This window comes from Psammomys obesus, unplaced genomic scaffold, assembly GCF_907164565.1.
Source record: "Psammomys obesus unplaced genomic scaffold, mPsaObe1.curated_primary_1811, whole genome shotgun sequence".
Lineage (NCBI taxonomy): Eukaryota > Metazoa > Chordata > Mammalia > Rodentia > Muridae > Psammomys > Psammomys obesus.
The window spans coordinates 11,374,293-11,386,622 of NW_026596064.1; the positions used below are offsets into that span (position 1 = coordinate 11,374,293).

Genomic DNA, 12,330 nt, shown 5'->3' on the forward strand with positions numbered 1-12,330 from the left:
AGATAGATAGATAGATAGATAGATAGATAGATAGATAGATAGATAGAAAGAAAGAAAGATAGATAGAGCGAGCTGGGTTGGGTGACAAGTTCAAGACTAGCTTGAGTGCATATTTACTGTGAGTCTATAAGGGAAAGAAAGGGAAACTAGAAGAGAAACATAGATTCAGTCTTTAAATTTTTCATATTTTATTTATTTTTGTTTTAGCTTTTGACACTCTGGATCTCCCTACATACCCTGCCTGCCTTTGCCTGTCCAGTGCTAGGATTAATATGTGCTCCACTAACCTGGATTTTTTTAATTTTAAAATTTATATTTCTGTGTGTATGAGCAATGAATGTCACAGGACACGTTTGGTCAGAAGACAACTGTGAGAGTCAGTTTTCTTCTTCAGCAGTGTGGTTCCAAGGCTCAAACTCTCTTTGTCAGGCTTGGAAATAATCCCGTTTACCAGCTGAGCCATCTTAATATTTAATATGTACCTATGCAATCATACTGAATGAATTAGGTTTCCTATTGTCTACTAAGTTTATTCAATCAGAGACATCATTGCATGACAATGTATTTCTTTTTAAAAGATTTATTTTTATTAGTGTGGACCTGAATGTGCTGTGTATAACAAGCATGTGTGTGTATTAGAATGTGAGCGTAGGTGTCTGAGCATGTCAAAAGAGGGCACTATGACCAGGCTATCTTTGAACTCTCAGAGATGCAGATGGTTCTCAGTCTGTAGTGTGGGGATTGAAGGATGTCCCACCATGCCAGCTTCATTTGATATTCATTTTGGTTTGCTAGAACTTCAGTTCAGTGTCCATTTATTTTCCAGCACTCATTTTCATGCTGTTTTGTTAGTTTCTTAGCATTCAGCATATAGCTGGAATGTTTTTTTAGTTACCCTAAATAGAGGATCCACAGAATAGATAATTTCTTTTTGTTTTTTGAGACAGGGTTTCTCTGCGTACCCTGGCTGTCCTGGAACTCCCTCTGTAGACCAGGCTGGCCTTGAATTCACAGTGATCTGGCCTGCCTCTGCCTCCCAGAATGCTGGGGTTAAAGTTGTGCACCACCACACTCAAAGATAATTTATTTTCATTTAACAAAGTATACATATACATTTATATATACATTCATATACATTTATACATACACATTTTCTACAAAGATAACCACTCATTCTGTTTATAACTTTTGCCCACTTCTATCTTCCACAGCTTTGTAAAATTCCCAGCTGAAATAGCATTCACATGTATGTGATAGGTAATATATACATAAATATACATATGTAGTGTTGGAACAGAGCCCACAGTCTCATACATGCTAGGCACCTGCTTTTCTACTGAACTGTATCCCTTGCCCTGGCATCTGGACTTTTAGTTTGAACACACCCTAAATAGTTAGCTGTGCTGTTTTTTTTGTTTGTTTGTTTACTGTAGCCTGTGGCTCATCTAGTCATAAATTGTACATTTGAAGTCATCTTTCATATCTGCTCTACTTCAGCTACATGGAGTACATCATGAAATTGTGTGCATTTAATTTCCCATGTCAGTTTTATTTGTCCACATGTTGCATCTGTCCTGCTATCTATCACCTAGGCCAAAGCATCATCTGTTTATTGTATGTGCTGAGTGCTTTGCCTGCATAATGTAAATAGACTACATCTGTGCCTGGTGCCCACAGAGGCAAAAAAGGGTACCAGATACCCAGGAGCTATAGATGGTTGTAAACCATCATGTGGATGTTGGGAACCAATCTTGGGGACTCTTCAAGAGCATCCAGTTCTCTTAACCACTAAGCTATCCCTCTAGCTCCATTAAAAAAAAAAAAAAATGAAATGGGGCTGGAGAGCTGGCTCAGTGGTTCAGAGCACTGGCTGCTCTTTCAGAGGACCCAGGCTTAATTCCCAGCATCTACCTGGCAGCTCACAACTGTCTGCAGCTCCAAAATCTGACACCCTCACACAGATATACATTCAGGCAAAACACTAATGCACATAAAAATTGAAAATAAAGTAAAAAATAATGAACTGAATTAAAATGAAAAACCTTTAAGAAATTAATGGCATGTCTGTAATTTCTGGCTTTGTTAACATAGTATCAGTTTAAAATATATTTACTATAAGAACTAGTGACTAAAAACCATGAAGCTGAGGTATCTATTTAAAAATTTAATATTACGGGGGCTGGAGAGATGGCTCAGTGGGTAAGAGCACTGTCTGCTCTTCCAAAGGACCCGGGTTTAATTCCCAGGAACCACATAGCAGTTCACAACTGTTGGTAACGCCAATTCCAAGCGATCTGACACCATCACACTAATGCAAATAAAAAATAAAAATTAAATATTTTTTTAAAAATTTATTTTACTAAAATTAGCAATCTTATGAGCATCTTTTTACAAATCTTTCTTTTTCCAGATTTCTATAAAATAAAGACCTAGTGATTGGATCATCAAAAAACTGAAATGCACATTTGGTGAGTTTCAATGTAAATCATGACAATTATCATTTTACTGTGTATTTTATAGTATGTTTAATGGTTTGCTAAATATAGTTTAATTTATTCTCCCAACAAAGTAAATAGCACAGGTGTTCTTGTCCAGAAAAGGACTGCTTTCAGAAGTTAAGCAAATGTGCTCACCTTATAGCTAGTTAAGTCACCAAACTGGCAAATGAATTCTGTCTCTCTTCTCAGATTTGTATACTTCTATGAAATTATTTCCAAGTCTGGGGAGATGGCATACTTGGGAAAGTGTTTGCCTCAATCCACAAAGCCCTGGACTGGATCCCCAGCACTGCATAAAGCAGATGTGTTGTAATCCCAGCAGTGTGAGGTAGAGGCAGAAGGATCAGAAATTCAAGGTCATCCTCAGCTACCAGGTGAATTCCAGGCCAGCTTGAGATGTCTAAATAAAGAAATAAACCTTATTTCCATTGACTTAAGAGTTATTCTTAACTCTTGGCTGGTTGGTTTGGGACAAGATCTCACTATAAAGCCCTCGCTGGCTTGGAACTTGCTATGTTTGCCTTGAACTCACAGAAATTTATCTGCCTGAGTGCTAACATTAAAGGCGTGTGCCAATTTGCCTGTCTTTTTAAAATAACAGTTTCACACAGCCCATGACCAGACTCAAACTTCTGACCTTCCTACTTCCACATGGGTTTACAGAGTCCAGCTAATACTCAGTTTCATTTCTCCAAGCCTCCCAGTCACCTTAAAAAGTGAAAAGCATGCCAGGCATGGCAGCACCTACCTCCTGGTACTTAGGAGGTGGAGACAAGATGATCATGAGTTTGAGGCCAGCTTTGGCTACATATTATAAGAGCAGCTTGAGCTACATGAGTTTGAGACCTTTTGTAAAAAAACAAAAACCAAAATTATTTCTACATTTATGTCATTAAGATTTATTTATTATTTATATACTACTCTGCTTGCATGTATGCTTACACACCAAAGAAGGCACCTGATCTCACTATAGATGGTTGTGAGCCATGATGTGGGTGCTAGGAACTGAACTCAGGACCTCTGGGAGAGCAGACAGTGCCCTTAACCACTGAGCCATCTCTCCAGTCCCTCTACATTTATTATTTGAGTTTGAATTTATGGTAATTCTGTCAAAATACCAAAAATAGACTATGAAGATGTTTCAAAAGTGTTTTCACCCCGGCATAGTGAAGAAAACTTGTAACAAAGACTTGGGAGGCTGAGCTAAGAAACAGTGCAACAGTTTAAACCATCCTGAATTACATAACACTTGTAAAACCAAGGCTAGGGCTGTAGCTCAGTGATAAAAGCACTTGCCTAGCAGATGGGAGGTCCTGGGTTAAAAAGAGAAAAAGCTATGACAGAGTGAGGGCACTTTAGATATTTTAGCATTTTATTCTACCACTCAGAAATCTAACAAGCAGACAAGTTAAATGTCTTGTCCACGTTTTCCAGTAGGCTAATAGTAATGCAGTAATCATGGACTCCCAGACTGGTGCTTTTTCCTTACAGTACATTCTAATCCATAGACTCAAGAGTTTACTAGTGTCTTATTTTTCAAACATTAAGATAAAAAACATTAACAGTCACAGAAGGTTCTGACTGACACCATAATGTCATTAAAGTTCTCATCCTCCCACCAAGAGTAGCTTATCCCTCTCAAATTTAGTATAACAGGAAATAGAATACCTTTTTAGTCCATCTCTTCACTCCATTATAGCCTTTGGTTACCAGCTGTCTATGAAAAAAGCTGTTGAAGAAGTGGACCTGGAACAAACAGCAAACACAGTCAATCAGATTATATTATACTATACCCAGAGTCAACCTTACAAGAAAATAAAAGAGGAATGAGAAGTTTTTGTTGTTGTTTTGGTGTTTATTTTTGAGATAGCATTTCTCTGTGTAGTCCTGGCTGACCTGGAACTCACTCTGCAGACTAAGCTGGATTCCACCTTAGATCTGCCTGCCTTTGCCTCCATAGTGCAGGATTAAAGGTGTGTGTCACCATGACTGGCTTTTTTTTTTTTTAATTTATTTATTTTTATTTTAATGTACATTGGTGTTTTGCCTGCATATATGTCTGTGTGAGAGTATTGGGTCACCTGGAACTGGAGTTACAGACAGTTGTAAGCCACCATGCTGGGAATTGAACACAGGTCCTCTGGAAGAACAGTCAGTGCTCTTGTCCAATGAACCATCTCCCTAGTTTCCTACCCTTTTAAATAAAAAGGATTTTATTAAAAATTCAGGCGTGGCTAGGTGTGGATGAACGCCTTTAATCCTGGCACTCAAGAGGAACAGGCAGGTAGAGTTGGAGACCAGCCTGATCTACATAGTGATGTCCAGGCCAGGGAAAGATACATAGAGACTGACAAACAACAAAACAAAACAAAAAAACAAAAACAAAACAAAACAAATGAGAAGGAAAAAATCAAGGCCTGAGGAAAGTAGCTTAGTTGGAAGAGTGGGTGCCTCATAGGCACAAACCCCTGGATTTGATCCCTAGGACCACAAAAACTGGGTATGGCAGCATACACCAGCAATCCCAACACTCAGGAGGATCAGAAATTCAATACCATCCTTAGCTAGAAAAGAGTTTGATGTCACTCCAACCTATGTGAGATCCTCTCTCAAAAATGAAGGAAGGAAGGAAGGGAGGAAGGGAGGAAGGAAGGAATCAAAGTTGGTCAAGAGGAGAAAACACATTACATGGCTAACAGAAGATTCTATTCCAAAGCTTCCTTAGCATTATTATTAGCTCACCTTTAACCCCTGCACTCTCAGAAGCAGAGGCAGGTCAATCTTGAGTTCAGTCAGCCTGGTCTACAGAGTGAGTTCAAGGACAGCCGAGGTTATAATGAAAAACCCTGTTTCAAAAAAAAAATAACAAACAAACAAAAAAAAAAGGAGCCTGGCTCAGTGGCACACTCCCAGCACTCAGGGAGACAGAAGCAGGTGAATAAATCTCTTTGAGTTCAAGTCCAACCTGGTCTACAAAGTTGTCCAGGACAGCCAAGGCTACACAGAGAAACCCTGTCTCAAAAAAAAAAAAAAAATAATAATAATAAAATAAAATAAAAATAAAAATAAAATGAGGTAATGATTACCTTAAACCCCAAGGATAGGAATTATAAAACTAACCCAACCTGAAGGGTGTGAGTTTGGAGACTCACTGCTTTCTAACAACTACAAAAAGGCACAATCATTTTTTTTTCTTTTTTCTTTCTTTCTTTTTTTTTTTAGCCTGGAACTTATGCACCATGACCCAGCTACTAAAAGGTAGGCTTACCAGGGTGTGCTGCCATGCCCAGGTTAACTACTCAGAAGAACTGAAAATGAAGTATTACTTTACACTTTGAAAGAGAATAAGGCTAAGTTTTATTTATTAAGATTTACTTATTTTATTTTATGTGCATTAGTGTTTTGCTGACATTTTACAAGTGTGCATCTGGTGCCGACAGAGGTCAGAAGAGGGTATCAGATCTTTTGAAACTGGAGATAAAACCAGCTGTGAGCCACTATGTGGGTGCTAGGAATTAAACTCAGGTCCCCTGGAAAAGCAACCAGTGCATTTACTTAACCACTGAGCCTTCTCTCCAGCCCCAAGACTAAGTTTTGTTTAAAACTGTAGTAACTCCTGTTGAACATATCTTAAAAAAAGAAAGTAAGCTCTGTAAAAATAAACACACCCAACTAAATAAAGAAGAAAATAGGGGCACTGTGACTTGCTTAAGTAAAAATTTTTTTTGTTTGTTTTGTTTTTCTTTTGAAACAGAGTCTCATTTAGCCAGTGCTGGCTTCAAACATGCTGTGTACTAAGGGCGACCTTGAACTTCTGATCATCTTGCCTCTACCTCCCAAAGTGCCGGGATAAAGGTGGCGTGTGACCACACTCAAGCAGAAATGACTCGACAGTCTAAAGAATGTCCAGTAATGACATACTGCTTGAAAGCAAGGGGAAGAAAAAAAAACCTAACACGCTACTATTGATAACACAGGACACTCGTCAAGAGGGAGCTTTTCCTTACTTTGTCTGGGACTGCATCCATTATCAGCTCGCCATACATATTAATAACCTGCAAATAGTAAAACCAGCTGATTAGTCCGACACACTTCAGAACAGCCCCTGTAGGATGAGTAATATGTTGAGAGTATTGAAGGTAATAAAACCTTGTTTCTAAAGATAATTGGAAAGCCAACGCACAAGATATGTTTTATTGGCCAACAGCTGTGCAGGTTTCTACCCTGAGAGCCCACATGCACTAACCTGGTCATTCAACCAATTCTGACCATCCAGGGTCGCCAGGTCATCCATGTCCAACATGTGCTTATTGTAGAAGATTCGGAAGTTGCACTTTTGATGTCTGGCCCGGTAGTTTGTTATTTCCCTATTGATAAATGGTTTTCTAAAACAGATTTTGAAAGAAAAAAAATGAAAATAAATGAATTTCATTCAATATATAATTATCTCTTTTCTCTAAAGGGAAAAGTCACTTATGGCAATAAGTATCTTTAAGGGCTTAGCTTTAACATCACTGACATACCTATTAGAAAAATCTTCATTAAAGACATCTTTTAATCTCCCAAGGACATCTTTTTCACTGAGTGGGACCAAACTTCCATACTTTTTCATAACCTCATCTAGGAATCCTTACATAAAGGAAAAAGAAAAACATGGAAATTGTTTTCAGTAAAGTTGTTTTTTTAACACATAACACACACTTACATCTATTACAGCATAGAACTATAATCTGTAAAAATAGTTACATCATTAAAAAAAGATAAGTGGGTATTTAGGCCTTCACCATTGTAACCCACAAAGAAATGCTCAGAACTATCATTTTACATTGGATTGATTGTCGTTTCACAGTTGATCTTAGCCAAAAGCTGAGCAAGCAATTAGGGGCAGAGGTGGGGGTGTCCACATGGTACAAGCTGAGTCTTAAGTCTCATCAGCCTCCATATAGTGGGATTACAGGTGTGTGCCACCACGTCCAGCTGAGACTTTATTTTAAACCACCTACACAAGCAAGAGTGGCTAGGTAAGAGTCAAGAGTGCCATTTCCCTAGTGTGGCCTTGAAGGACAAACATCTCCTTAAGGACTCCTAGGGATCCAAGCATGGAGATACACTCCTGCGGTTCCAACTACTGGAGAGGCTGAGGCCAAGGATCACTTGGGCACAGGAATTCTGGGCTAGCCAGGTGGGGTTTGACTAAGAATGGCCCCTGAAGGCTCACGTATTTGAAAGGAATAGGAGGTGTGGCCTCGTTGGAGGAAGTATGTCACTGGGGGAAGGGATTGAGGTTTCAAAAGCCCATTCCAAGCCCAGTGTCTCTCTGCCTGCTGCTTACAGATCAGGATGTAGACCTCTCAGCTCCTTTTCCAGCACCAAGTCTGCCTACTTGCCGCCATGCTTCCTGCCATGATGGACTAAACCTCTAAAATTGTAAGCAAGCCCCCAATTAAATGCTTTCTTTTATAAGAGTTATCTTGGTCATGGTCTGATTTCATAGCAACAGAACAGTGACTAAGTCACGAGGGTAACAAATCAAGATGTACTTACCTCTTAGACAGGAAGGGGGAGAGTGTGCCAATCTGGTTAAATGTCTTCCCCCAAAGTAGCTAAAGGTGTAATTTATTTTTAAAAACGTAACACTGATAAGACTGTTATCACTGTATTGTTGCAATTTGATCATTTTGTTTGTTTCTTTTTCAAGTCAGGGTTTTTCTCTGTAGCCCTGGCTATCCTGGAACAAAATCTATAGATGAGGCTGGCCTTGACTCAGAGATGAACCTGCTTCTACCTCATGAGTGCTAGGATAAAAGGTGCACACCACCACCACCACTTAATTAACAATTTGGTCATTGTTAATACATTGACTCAGTCTCAGTGGTGAATGCCTTCTAATCCCAGCACTTTGGAGGCCAAAGTAGGAGGGTCATACTAAATTTGAGACCAGCTTCATGCACATGGCAAATTCCAGACTACATGGTGAGAATGTGTCTCCAAATAAACAGCAAACCCACTAACTATTCATGACACTGACTAACCCTGTGAAGTAAGTTTAACTGGCAGCAGGAAACAAGACCTTTTCCCTCCATGCTGCCTATGATGGCCTAAGATCCTCCCACCTCAGCCTCCACAGTAGCTGGGATTACAGAGCAGTACTAGATCTAGAGAGGCCTGTTTTAAAGTAGGACATAGAATTTCCTTTTTCTTTCTTTCTTTTCTTTCCTTCCTTCCTTCTTTCTCTTCCCTTCCATGTGGCACTGCACCTGGCAGGAATAGATTTTTTTTTTAATTTATTTATTATGTATACAGTGTTCTGCCTACATATAACACCTGCACACCAGAAGAGGGCACCAAATCTTATTATAGATGGTTTTGAGCCACCATGTGGTTTCTTTGAATTGAACTCAGGACCTTTGGAAGAGCAGCCAGTGCTCTTAACCTCTGAGCCATCGCTCCAGCCCCCAGAAATAGAATTTTTAAAAACAATTTTTATTACTATTTACCTGTGGTACAAGAGATCAAAACCTGGGTCCAGCACATGGAGGGCAAGAGATTGAACTTCTACCATTTGAGCTTCATCTACAGCCAAGGAAATAGATTTTTTTTTTTTTTTAAGATTTTATTCTGCCTGCATGTGTGCCAACAGGCCAGAAGAGGGTACCAGATCTCATTATGGTTGTGAGCCAACACACAGTCACTGGGAATTGAATTCAGGACCTTTGGAAGAACATCCAAGTGCTCTCACCTTTGAGCCATCTCTCCAGCCCATGAAAATAGAATTTTTCAAGGGGTCTTTCAGTCTGATTTAAGGCAATCTTCAAGTCAATCTATGTTCATATTCATTTAATGGTCTCAATGATCACCCACTAAGCAGAAATCCCCAGGAAATAAAACCCTAACATTACTTCTAAATATATAATGAAGAAACTGAAGAAGGCTTAGTGGCTCACAAAGGTAGAAACACGAGTTTAGGATGATGCTGAAAAGGAAAAGCAGCAGCTTATCAGGTTGATGATTAAATCTAGACTGTGATGGGAAAATTGTAACCAGCATCCTCCTGCAGCTCCAGACAATGGTTTCTGCCAGGCCATATATTCCAAGTGCAAAGTATTCTGCTGTACAGAGAGAAGCAGAGATGAAAACCATGTATTCCCTCCTGTTAACCTCCTACAGGAATAGCTCCCAGCTTCTTGTAATGCTGAGAACACAATTCAGGGCCCCAAACATGCTAGACAAAGAACAGACTTGCACCCCAGCCCTTTATTCTTTTATTTTTATTACATTCATTTAGTGTGTGTGTGTGTGTGTGTGTGTACAGTGAGGTGCACATGCCAACAGCATACAGACAGAGGTCAGAGAACAACATGGTTCTCTTTCCGCCGTGTGAGTACCAGAGCGTGAACTCAGGTCATTAGGCTTGGCAGCAAATGCCTTTACCATTTACCCACTGAGCCATCTCCCTAGCCCAGCCCTAGGTTTTCTGAAATCATTATCTCTGATTCTCCACCCAAGTCTATTTGGAGGGTCTAAGCTAAGAATAAAGCATATAACATTGAAATTTTAATATTAATGTGTATGGGTGTTTTGTCTGCATTTATGTCTGTACATACATGTATGCCTGATGGTCAAGGAGGTCAGAAGAGAGCACCAGTTCCCCTGGAACTGGAGTTAACATGTGGTCATGAGCTGTTATGTGGGTGCTAGGAAGTAAACCTGGGTGCTCTGCATGATCATCCAGGGCTGTTAACCACAGGGCTATTGTCCCAGCCCTTAGATACATACTTTTGCTACATTTCCAGCCTTCCTATCTTAATAGTTATCTTGTTTGTACACAGTGAGTGGTCTTACTTCTACATGACAGAATGGCCCCTACAGAAGTCAGGAAACCTTAATATTTGGAAAGACTGCCTTTAGGTGGGAAGGCAGAAAAAGAATACTGACTCTACAAAGTTGTTCTCTGTCCTTCATGTGGGCATGGTGACGTGCGCACCCACAGAGAAACATCAGATACATACAATAACAAAAATAAATATTTAAAAATTGTTTCAAAATGTGGTAATGTTGGAGAGCTGGCTCAGAGGTTAAGAGAGTATTGTATTCTTCAGAGGACCACAGTTCTGTTCGCAGCACCCCTATTGGATGGCTCACAATCACCCGTGAATCCAGCTCCAGGGAATCTGATGCCTCTGGCCACATTGTGTGGCATATACTCAAACACACACACACACATATACATGATTAAAAATAAAAATTTTAAATATAACAATGAAACCCACTACCTTGTATGCTAACATATTTTAAATTACAAAAATGAACCATAAAAAAATTATACTCCAAATAAAAATGGGGGGATGTCCCAAACAACAACTAAAATTGAATTTTAGGCTCTACAATATTGATTAATGTTCCTTAAATTAAAAAGAGTCTTCCTATAGAGAAACCAGCTGGAAATGGCCTGACAGCTTACTTCTACTGGCTGGCTTTCAGAGTGCTGTGCAGGCTGCTGGGGGAGAAAAGACATCAGTGGTCTTACCAGCATTTGACCCTGGACCCTGAATACCACAATACTGACCTGGTGGGCAAGGTGTGCCCACTGCTGAAATAGTAGTATAAAAAGACTGATGTAACGTACAACTTTCTGGCTGGATCTGAGACCTGCTCCACAGGAAGGACTTCATCCCTGATACTGAAAACTTGACCAAAACCCCATGGGTCAGGAGGTTACAGGCTTAGAAGGGAACCTACTGTCCATTTTCTGCCTTGTAAATACCTGTGTTTAGGACCACAGATTAGTGCTGCTCTCAGCCTCATCCAGAGAAGATTCTTCTGCAGTGGACAGAGTTTAATGCGGAGCCTCACAACCAGTCAAAATGCTGAGAATAAATGTGTTCAACCCTAAATGGGACATCTGTATCAACTCTCCCTATACTTCCCATCCCTGCAACCTCAAGGAAATACCCTTTCTGAAGGGACAGAGAGAAGGTAAGACTCCTCGGATGGGAGGGAGTGCTCTGAAGTGCTGTCTTCTGGACGAGTCATGACCACTGCACTCGAGAGCTCACTGCAGTTATGGTTATCGCTGCACAAGGTCAAGCCAGTGACCAGCCAACATCCCAACAGGCAGTACAGTGAGTACAGCGGATGGGATTGGGGAACATGAAGGGAAGAGGTAGGTATATTGGGGGTGCCTGGGGAGAGAAAGGTGTAGTTTCATGTGATCAAGATACACTGTACAGCACTAGGCGTGGTGGCAACACATCTTTAATCACAGCAGGATATCTCTGAGTTCAAGGACAGCCTGGTCTACACAGCAAATTCCAGGACAGCTTGAGCTATAGTAAGACCCTGACTTAAAAAAAAAAAGATACATTGTAAACCTGTATGGAATTTTCTAAAGAAATAATAAACTATTAAAACAACAAAAAAAATCCCTTAAAATTTCTGCTAAAGCAATAGTAAACAATGTTGTGGTATTAAAGACTGCTATATTTTGGAGGTAACATCCTCAGCAGTTACAATCAATTTAGCATCTTCATAACCAGAATGACATGAAAGCAGGTATCAGCGTATTCTGTTTGCTGCTATGTCTTAGAAACCAGAACACGTGCTGACATACAAGAACATCTTATATATTAGTAAAGAGAAATGGCTGGGCCTAGTGGCACATGCCTTTAATCCCAGCACTTGGGAGGCAGAGGCAGGAGGATCTCTGTGAGTTTGAGGCCAGCCTGGTCTACAAAGTGAGTCCAAGACAGTCAGGGCTCTGTTATACAGAAAACTCTGTCTTGACAAGATAGATAGATAGATAGATAGATAGATAGATAGATAGATAGATAGA

The 12,330-nt window shown here is 40.0% G+C and overlaps 2 protein-coding genes across 9 annotated transcripts in view; one reads left to right on the forward strand and one right to left on the reverse strand.

Moving 5' to 3' along the window:
- Ncbp2 (nuclear cap binding protein subunit 2) overlaps positions 1-7,961 on the forward strand; it is a 47,692-nt gene extending 39,731 nt beyond the window's left edge. For 2 of the 4 annotated variants that reach the window (XR_008722150.1, XR_008722148.1), the window contains exons 5-7: positions 2,411-2,468; positions 5,721-5,756; positions 6,253-6,803. Coding sequence is in view for 1 of the 4 variants with exons in the window: in XM_055624945.1 (XP_055480920.1) it covers positions 2,411-2,420 (10 nt within the window). In the remaining 3 variants the exon portion in view is untranslated. Of the gene's footprint in view, positions 1-2,410; positions 2,469-5,720; positions 5,757-6,252; positions 6,804-7,832 lie in introns of those variants that run through there. The other 2 variants (XR_008722149.1, XM_055624945.1) reach the window with 2 other exon arrangements.
- Positions 1-12,330, reverse strand: part of Senp5 (SUMO specific peptidase 5) — a 36,892-nt gene that overhangs the window by 11,987 nt on the left and 12,575 nt on the right. For all 5 annotated transcript variants that reach the window (XM_055624940.1, XM_055624941.1, XM_055624937.1 and 2 more), the window contains 4 exons: positions 7,022-7,127; positions 6,745-6,883; positions 6,506-6,553; positions 4,167-4,244 (listed from right to left, as the gene is read on the reverse strand). In XM_055624940.1, coding sequence (XP_055480915.1) covers positions 4,167-4,244; positions 6,506-6,553; positions 6,745-6,883; positions 7,022-7,127 — 371 coding nt within the window. The remainder of the gene's footprint in view (positions 1-4,166; positions 4,245-6,505; positions 6,554-6,744; positions 6,884-7,021; positions 7,128-12,330) is intronic.